We start from the raw sequence: 9,671 nt of genomic DNA on the forward strand, positions 1-9,671 counted from the left end.
ATGCGAAGCCAGCAAAAAAAAAAAAAATCTGAGAGGAAGAAGAAAGATATATTTTATGATAAGGAATGATAGAATGAACAGAGGGAGGAAGTCAGAGAGGGAAGGAGAGAGGAAGGAATGAGAGAAAAGGAGGTATAGAAACACAGAATGAGGTAAGACTTGACCGCGGATAACTGATTTCACATTGAGAAAGTCGTCACAAGGACAATGTATTTTACTAAAAATAAATTCGCTCCTGTATCCACTTATTCTGTCTTGATCTTCAAATGCCAAATAAGCCGTGAAACTGACTTTTCTAATCCCCAGTAAACTAATGGCATTCACATGGTACCCTAACTGCCCTACTCTCCAGGCCAATGTTAATGTTGCACAGGTAGGCACCAGTGTGTTATCAACTCGGTGTGAATATGAAACCCGCTACATGTATGGCCTGACAGCAGCAACGATTTGTAAGTTCTTCCTATTACTTATTGTGTCAGTTTCCCTAATTCCTTTTTATAAATTTCTTTTTAAAGTGTAGAGTTTTAAGACTATACTTTCAGGGATCATTTCTATAGTTTGTTAAAGTATAGAGTTTGTAAATTAGGATAAAAACATTTGGGATTGCTCACTTAACCTTTCTTTTCAACAGGTGATTTTGAATTACATGTGAATGTGGCGGATAAAATCAGCCAGCAGTGAGGATGATGTTTTTCTACAAACCAATTAGACAACTTTTTTACAAGGTTACCAGATCAATAGGCATTATTAAATCAGGACGAATTTACCATTTAATTCTTCTCCCTGCCTGTCTCCCACTAACTGCACAACATTGTACCCTCCTAGGAATCATAAGAATTAGCTGGGGCAAAGTTGGTACTTTTTTTTTTTTTTTTTTTTTTTTGATCATTTAACTTGAATTGGACTCTTTTACTTGGGCTAGTCCCCACGCAAGCACAGCCTTCTCCCTAGCGCCTGGTGGGAAAATGGGAAGGCCAACAGCTTCAGCCACTTTGATCTAGGAAACCAGGTTCCTGTCCTTCGCACCGGCCACTTCCCGTGGCGCTGGGCGGAAATCTCTACGGCGGATTAGGAAAGGACGTCACGTGCGTCTTAAATGATCGATTTCTATTTCTCACAAGTCAGGCACCAGGCTCAGCCCTGGATCTTCACAATCTCACAACACGCTACGACTCGGGCAAGGACTTGCTCCGAGCTCAACTGGGACTCATTCATTCCCAGGTTTTCACAAAAACCAAAGCCCGTGATTTTGACCCCTAAGCATTGAATGCTTTCCCATTTGGTTTTGGCAGCTAACCTAATCAGGTTTCTCTATTTTTATTTTTTTTTAAGCAATGAAAATAAATTCGTTAGGTTTTCACCAATCAAAACCATTCATTCAGACCCTGGGAAATGAAAATTATGTCCTGCTCTTACAGCCAGATCCCATGGGCGTTAGTTAGGAAATATTTTAGTGAAAAACCCCTTTTCTCCAATCCAGCCCAGTCCCAAGCTTCAGTCCATAGGCCCAAACTTTACAGAAAATTCCCAATGAAATGGCTTATAAAACCTTAAGTTCTTAAGAAAATGTAATTCCTCAAAAGCAAGGATTATACGTCTGGCCTCCTCTTGGACTGTACACTGTATAGCACAGGGCAGGACATGAACATCAGAAGTGGTTCCTATAAAGTCACTCCGTGAGACTGGTGCCCCGACTTCTTCAAAAAGACTGGGTCCCACACTGAAAACCACAGGACTACACTTGATTCCACTGCGTCACTCTTCAGGGCCGTGATAGCCAATATTTTTAGCATGAAGACTGAATTTCGTGGACAACTACCACCCCCAAATACACACGCTCTTACTTCCATTATACCTTTAGAATTTGTGGAGTGAAAAAGGAAACACGTGCATATGAACCTATGGATTCCTTGCGATGAGTCTAGCTGGCCACACCTTATCCACCACTGCCTTAACCCAAGCTAAAAGTGTAAACTCTGAACTAGAAGTCTAGCCCCTCAACAACTGCCATGAAATTTGAAAATGTTGTAGCCATCACATAGTAAGTATTTCCAAAGCCAACCTATTGGAGGCCCCTTTAACTTATTGCGGAGTTGGACAAATGACTTTAAAAAAAAAACATACAACAGGCAAGCTCCATGCCTTCAGAACATTCATCAGCACTCACCTATCAACCAGCGTTGTCTAAGGATGGAAGAAAAAGTACAATGACACAGCCAACCACCAGCATCCACACTGATCCTGTGGCGACATAGCCACGTCAAGAATTCGTTTTACATACAAGTGAATGACACCCAGCTTTACAAAGCAAATGATACACCCAGCCACATGCATGGACAGAAAGCAAGCAAATTCAAGAACAAGAGAACAGATTGGAACAAACAGTCTAAAATAGCCACCCACTTAGTGGACACTGAGAAACAGCAGGGCCAGGTACGCCACCCAGGTATGACATCATAGCAACTCTTACATCATAAGCAAGAAAAGCACACAGATATTCTCCACATCAGAAAAAAAGGGTTCCAAACAGGAACAAACTTTGCAAATGGCAACTAGAAAATCAAAGGATTGTTAGTCTCATACTTTCCACATCTGTATATGCAAGTTATGAGCATAGTAGAGTTAGGCACACTATTGAATCACAATCATTTAATTTATAAAGTGCCTACCTAATAACTGCCACAAGAATTTACAGAATGCCCACCAAAAGTTGCCTGGCACTCTGGAGATTTGAGAGATAGCTGAGAAGAGTTAAGGCACAATAACTAGGCCCTGGCTGGTTGGCTCAGTGGTAGAGCATCAGCCCAGTGTGTGGATGTCCCGGGTTCGATTCCCGGGCAGGGCATTCAGGAGAAGCACCCATCTGCTTCCCCTCCCCTTCAGCTGACCCAAACAGGATAAACCCAAACAGGATAAACTCAAAGAAACTCGCATCGAGCCACATCGTAATTAAAATTCTAAAACCAAATACTAAAGAAGAAACTCTTGAAGGTAACCAGAGAGAAACAACCCAGGGGAAAAACAATTCAAATGACAACAGATTTCTCATCTGAAGCCATGAAAAGCCCAAAGGAAGTGACATCGTTCAAGTGCTAGAGGAACTATCAACCCCAAATTCTGTATTTGACCAGAAATATCCATCAGAAATGCAGAAAGATAAAGACATTTTCAGACAAAGGAAAACTAAGAGAATTTGTCAACTGTAGACCTACCCTTTAAAAATGGCTAGAAAATAGAAAAAGCTCTCCAAATAAAGAAATGACAACAGAAAAAGGCTTGAAACTGTAGAAAAGAAGAAAGAAGAATGGATTAGGGAATGAATGAATCAATCAATCAATCAATGAAATAGGTGATCTTTCTTATCCTGATGGTTGAATAAAAAATTATAACTCCATGATGTGATGCTCAATGTATGTGGAGAACTACTCAAGATGATTGTATTTAAAAGTGGGAAGGGTAAAGAACCCCACTGCAAGTTTTCTGTATTTCACGTGATGTGATAAAATATTGATACTGATGCATTTTGACAGGTTGTGTATGTATATTTTAATACCTGCAACAAGCACTAAGAAAACTGTACAAAGTGATATACTCAACAGCATTATTATAATAAATCAAAAGGGAATTCTAAAAATGCTTGTGTAACCAAGAGGAAGACAATAAATAAAATATAAATATTAAATATATTAAATATAAATTTCTATTTTAGAGTAATAAAAACAGAACAAAAAAATTAATCAAATAACATGGCAGATTTAAGTCCTAACAATAATTTACCTAAATATTAATTATATAACACCTTGTCCTGACTTGTCAGGTTTTCCGGGTTTTGCCTAAAAATTCTCACTGCTCCATTTGTTCCAGTCTCACTGGATGTCACTGGTCCCCAAAAAATGCCTCCATGTTTTTCAGTCCTTGTGGCCCGTTGGCCAGAATGCCTTTCTCCATCTCCATTTGAAAGGGTGCCCGTTCTGCAAGGCTCACCTCAAATACCACCTCCACCATGAAGGCGGTACGAGAGCAGCCATCGAGCAGGAAACACCGGCTGCCTCACCAGACACAATTTCTTCTTTAAAATCCTTATAAGCACCTGACCAGGTGGTGGCACAGTGGATAGAGTGCCAGGCTGGGATGCAGAAGACCCAGGTTCGAGACCCCAAGGTTGCCAGCTTGAGCGCAGGCTCGTCTGGCTTGAGCAAAAAGTGCACCAGCTTGGACCCAAGGTCGCTGGCTTGAGCAAGGAGTTACTCAGTCTGCTGAAGGCCCACGGTCAAGGCACATATGAGAAAGCAATCAATGAACAACTAAGGTGTCGCAACGAAAAACTAATGATTGATGCTTCTCATCTCTCTCCGTTCCTGTCTGTCCGTCCCTCTGACTCTCTCTCTCTGTCCCTGTAAATAAAAAAATAAAATAAATAAAACCCTCATAGACAGAATACACGCTACTTGTGTATTCTGTAGTCTCTCTTGCTCTGCACCTTGGACTTCTCTCCCCTACATTCTAAGTTCCCAGAGACACCGATGGCGTCTTCATCTTTGCGCCCTGCGCCACTCACCCTCTGCGGCACCAATGAAGTGCACTGTACCTATTTAATAAATATTGGCTGAATCATTTAAGAGCCAACCTCCTCTCTTTCCACCAAAATATTCCTTCTCTTTTTTCATCACAGCTTTGAATTCTTATCTTTTGAACCTAAAATGTTCATGTCAGTTCAACTCAATACTTACTTATCCTGGAACATAAATTATTTCAGGTACCAAAAAAAAATCGTTTTTCTATTCGGTAAAGCAAAACATACATAAGTGCATTTTTAGTATTTATATGCACTTATACAAAACTTACATGTATTTATATATAACTTCTGGATATATTCATATTCTTAATCTTTTTACCAAATGATAATATTTTTAGTAAAATTTCATAAATGTTGACTTGGAAAAGTTGAACGAGGGAATTAAATACATCCTTAAGGTAACTAATTAACACTTTCTTGGTCTTTTAACTATAAACGAGTTTACCCTAGCAATGTGAACAGAAAGAGACCTGCACTGTTAAGAAGAGTGTGATTTTTGCATAGCTTGCGCGTGTAGTTTTCTTTGGTGGGTTTGCAGTGACCAGCGACCCCTCCTCAGAGGATTCCCTCAGTTGCTTTCCTTGCTCAGACCACCTTCTCCTGCAACAGAGCGTTCCCGGGAAACAAACACAATTCAGCGTCCTGACCCAAGCAAAGTGTGATTTTGAAACAGCGGCACATATTTCAAGTGTGTGGTGAGATCCAAAGCTATGATTATATTTTACTCAGCACTCAATACTTGCAGACCACTACTCCCATTCATTAGCGCCATTCACTGTACACATCATTATTTTTTTTATTGCTCATGTTACACCAGGGAGTTTCCATGTCAAGGAAAACATTAGCGTTTGATTCTAATTAAATATTTACTGCTCGTGCATTACAGCCCTGATGGCAGGTTCTTCTCCAGACTGGGCTTACCACCTGGGCATCAAACAGGCGCTTGCCTTAGAGCTCCAGATCAAGGCCAGGCGAGCTTCCTCCTTCCAGAATCTCCGATGAGGTCAGCCTGTGAAGAGACCATGCTAGCCATTGAATTTGCTGCCAAGTCCATCCTCAAGCTTACTTCCTAAAGAAGTGTCCTCAGATTGGAATAAGCCACTTAATTCTTCGGGGTCACCAAAATGTCAATCTTCAATCACCCCTAAACAAAGCCGCCATGTCACTGGACGCTTGCTCTTTTAAGTTCTATGTTATTTCTTTTTGCTCGTATTTTCTCTCAGTAGCAACGTAACAAATAGCTTTTAAAGAAAAGCTTCTAACTACCTTGCTTTGCGTCAAGTTTGAACCCAGCACTGTTATTTTAAATATATATATTCAAAGTCGACACACTGTGGGTCACAGGAAAGAACTGAGAAAGAACCCTTGGTGTCTTCAGAATCAGATTTTCACAATGTGGCTTTATCGTTTTATGTACTAATATATATAATAAAAATAAAACCTATTCCAAAATGCATCTTCTGCTTTTTTTATACAATGTATTCTCTATGTTCTCCTTTAGTATTTATATTAATAATCACGCGTGAATATTTCTCATGCATTCTATTAATGAGAAAGAAAATCTTCGATTTTCAAGAACATAGTTTGCTGACAGATGTATATTTTTAAATACAAGGAGGCGTTGTTTATATCTTCACGACAGCAAAAGGATGTCCTAGCAGTAAATAAAATGGTTCATATCGAGACAAGTCTCAGCGCTTTAACCATCCAGTTGCCACCAATATAATATACATTAAATTCAAAGTAGTTTAACTGAACCTGTCCTAACCAGAGGGAGCCACTTGCCGGAACGTCCCTTGGCAGTTACAGACCCAGCCAAGACAGACTGGTCCCCGTGAGCCCGGCCCCCACAGTAGATAAGAACGAAGCCTGGAAATGCAATGCAGTGGAAGGAGGAAGTCATGCTGACCGAGGGCAGTGGAGGAACTGATCACCTGTACACTGTCTATAATCCTGTCGTTTAAGAGAGTGTCACAGAGCACCTTGTTCCCGACCCTAATGCTGAAGTTCTTCATCATGGGACACCCATGGCGTCTACGTTCTATGTTTCATCCTAGCGAGATAGGCTACAGCAGACACAAAGTGAATTTTATAAGTTTTATTGCAGACCTGCACAGGGACTGCAGGCAACCCATGCAAGGGAACACTGCAGCCCCCTAAACCTGTGCAGGGACTGCAGGTAACCCACACAGGGGAACACTGCAGCCCCCTAAACCAGCGCAGGGACTGCAGGCAACCCACGCCTCCGAAGAGACTGGAGCACTGCAGCCACGAGCTTCTAAAATGGCTCCTTTTTATAGGGTGGCTGTCTAGGATGAGCAAGCATCATACAGAAGCTGATGTGGCTGTTAGTCATTGGCTAGGGAGGTCGTGTGCAGTTACGGGGGGGGTATTACTCAGTGGAGAATTTCAAACATAAACTTCTGATAAGGGTCTCTGACTCAATGCAGGATGTTGCTGAACTCTTTGTTCTCAGTGTCACAGGGACCTTGTACACTCTTGGCAGCCCCAGCATGTCAGTACTCCTTGAATCTAACATTCTAGAAATCCAGAACTCAGGTGCCTGGCAGAATTTCAAGCCGAGTAGAAAGTGCCTTAACTTCCTATAAACTTACTTTTCAGAACACTTTGGGTTAAAATTTTGAGGATCCTTAAATCCTGAGCAACCAGGTCAACAAACAGTTGGGGATGTGCCTCATGACTCCTTTAGGGGCCCATAAAAGAAAGAGCGTCATTCAATCTACAGGGTGGTAGTGTTTCTTTGGTTATGAGGCAGGTAAAAGTTTCCTATGTAAGATCGTCTGGGGCAGTGGTCCCCAACCCCTGGGCCATGGACCAGTACCGGTCCATGGGCCATGTGGTACCGGTCCGCAGAGAAAGAATAAATAACTTACATTATTTCCGTTTTATTTATATTTAAGTCTGAACGATTTTTTTTTATTCATTTTTAGAGAGGAGAGAGAGGGGGAGAGTGAGAGACAGAGAGGGAGAGAGAAGAGAGAGAGAAGGGGAAGGAGCCGGAAGCATCAACTCCCATATGTGCCTTGACCAGGCAAGCCCAGGGTTTCGAACCGGTGACTTCAGCATTTCTAGGTCGATGCTTTATCCACTGTGCCACCACAGGTCAGGCACAATGTTTTATTTTTTAAAAATGACCAGATTCCCTCTGTTACATCCATCTAAGACTCACTCTTGATGATTGTCTCATAATTTCAACAATTATATTTTAAAATACCACAGTTTTTACGCCGGTCGCATAATTTTATTTTGTGCATTTATCCGTCCCACCCTAAAGGCCGGTCCGTGAAAATATTTTCTGCCATTAAACCGGTCCGTGGCCCAAAAAAGGTTGGGGACCACTGGTCTGGGGGACACCAACATGAACGGACAGAACTGCTTTACAAGTGTCAGAGGAAGAAAATGACAGAGCCAAGAAGTCAGACACAAAACTGTGCCTGACGAAAAATAGGGAATCTACACCTAAATTTCTAGCACTCAAAGCTGGTTCAGAATATGGAAACGGAAACTTGGTCCATTAAACATGCCCTATGGGATTCACACACTCACTAACACTTATTCAACTGAGAAAGGACTGAAATTCTAACCTTGAAATTTGCATCAATATTTCTAATTCCATTGGGTGTACAGGTGGAGGAGTTGAGGGGATAATCCCAACTGTTGACCATCTTCCTGTGTTCATCCATTAGTCAGTTGATAAAGGACACAGGAGTTTTATGTACTATTTCATTAAGCAAGAAACAATTGTTTTTCTCAATCAGAGGAATATCATTTGAGTGAAGTAAAAAAATCAAAAATTCTAGCAAGACCATTTCTTGTCTTAATTAAATAGCGTCTGCAGGGTATCTCGGGGGATTTTGCTTTTTTGACTTCAGATCAAGTGTGAATATAAACAAGTAAAAGAAATCTATGTTAAAATTAAAAACTTAATGGGAAAGTCTGGGTACTCAATGTTGTGATTCCCCCTATGTTGTTTCTCATTTATCAGGGAAAGGACTGTACCCAAGTTTCAAGTTACGTTGTTTCCTATGATATGTGTCTCACACACGCGCACACACACACACACACACACAATCTTCTAAATAATCATTCCTTTTCTAGTTTTCTTACTACCAAATTTACTCAAGAAGCATTGTTTTATATTTTGAAATTATTTTCTGGCACTGGTCTATGGCTGAGACACACATCTCCAATCTATAGGAAAGTAAGGTAGAGGAGGAGGTCAAAGAGGAGAAACGGGATAAATGGTGATGGAAGGAGACTTGACTTGGGGTGGAGAACACACAGCACAACATACAGCTCACGTATTATAGAATCGTACACTGAAACCTATGTACTTTTATTAACCAATGTCACCCCAATGAATTCAATTAAAAATAAATAATAAATAAATAAAAGGTTTTATTGTTTTCACTAATGTAAATAAATTTGAGTTTCCAAGGGACATTATGACCCCACGTTGATTTTAAAACGTCTTATCAGAGGTCCCCTCCCCTCATCCTACACATTAGATACACGCTGTCACTAAGGAAGTGTTCATGGGCCAGGAAAACAAAAGTCTCGTTCACACGAGTCGGTTTCTCTTTTAAAGCAAGCACCTATGCCTGATTTTCTTTAGATGGAAAAGATTAACAAGTAATCCCCAGAGAAACTTACAACAGATCACTGAGAATACACAAATTCTCTCTGTTCTCAGGTGTTCCCTTAGCAAGTTGTTCTTACAGAAGTGCTTAAACTCCTTTGTTCATTCCAAATGGATGGACATTGGGTACCATATGCTTGAAAGTTGTTAAGAGTCCATCTTAAATGTTCTCAACGCACACACACACACACAAAAAAAAGCATAACTGTGTGAGGTGGTAAAGATGTGAGCTCACCCTGTTGCGATAATCATTTCACCACCTATACATGGATCTAGTCATCAGGTCGTACACTTTAAATTATATAACGTCTATGTCAATAGATATCTCAATAAAGCTGGAGGGTGGGGAGAGAAGAAAATGCGTGGCTCTTATAGATGCCGTGATATTCGTCACTGCACATGTTACAATATTTTGAGGCAACTTTGCATATTTTC

The 9,671-nt window shown here is 40.8% G+C and overlaps 1 protein-coding gene across 1 annotated transcript in view; it reads left to right on the plus strand.

The window, feature by feature from the left end:
- Window positions 1–5,649, plus strand: part of LOC136311628 (mast cell carboxypeptidase A-like) — a 28,219-nt gene extending 22,570 nt beyond the window's left edge. Inside the window, 3 exon segments of the mRNA XM_066240787.1 lie at window positions 307–449; window positions 5,463–5,531; window positions 5,534–5,649. Of these exon segments, the coding sequence (XP_066096884.1) occupies window positions 307–449; window positions 5,463–5,531; window positions 5,534–5,649 (328 nt within the window).
- The last annotated feature ends 4,022 nt before the right edge of the window (window positions 5,650–9,671 follow it).

This window comes from Saccopteryx bilineata, chromosome 8, assembly GCF_036850765.1.
Source record: "Saccopteryx bilineata isolate mSacBil1 chromosome 8, mSacBil1_pri_phased_curated, whole genome shotgun sequence".
NCBI lineage: Eukaryota > Metazoa > Chordata > Mammalia > Chiroptera > Emballonuridae > Saccopteryx > Saccopteryx bilineata.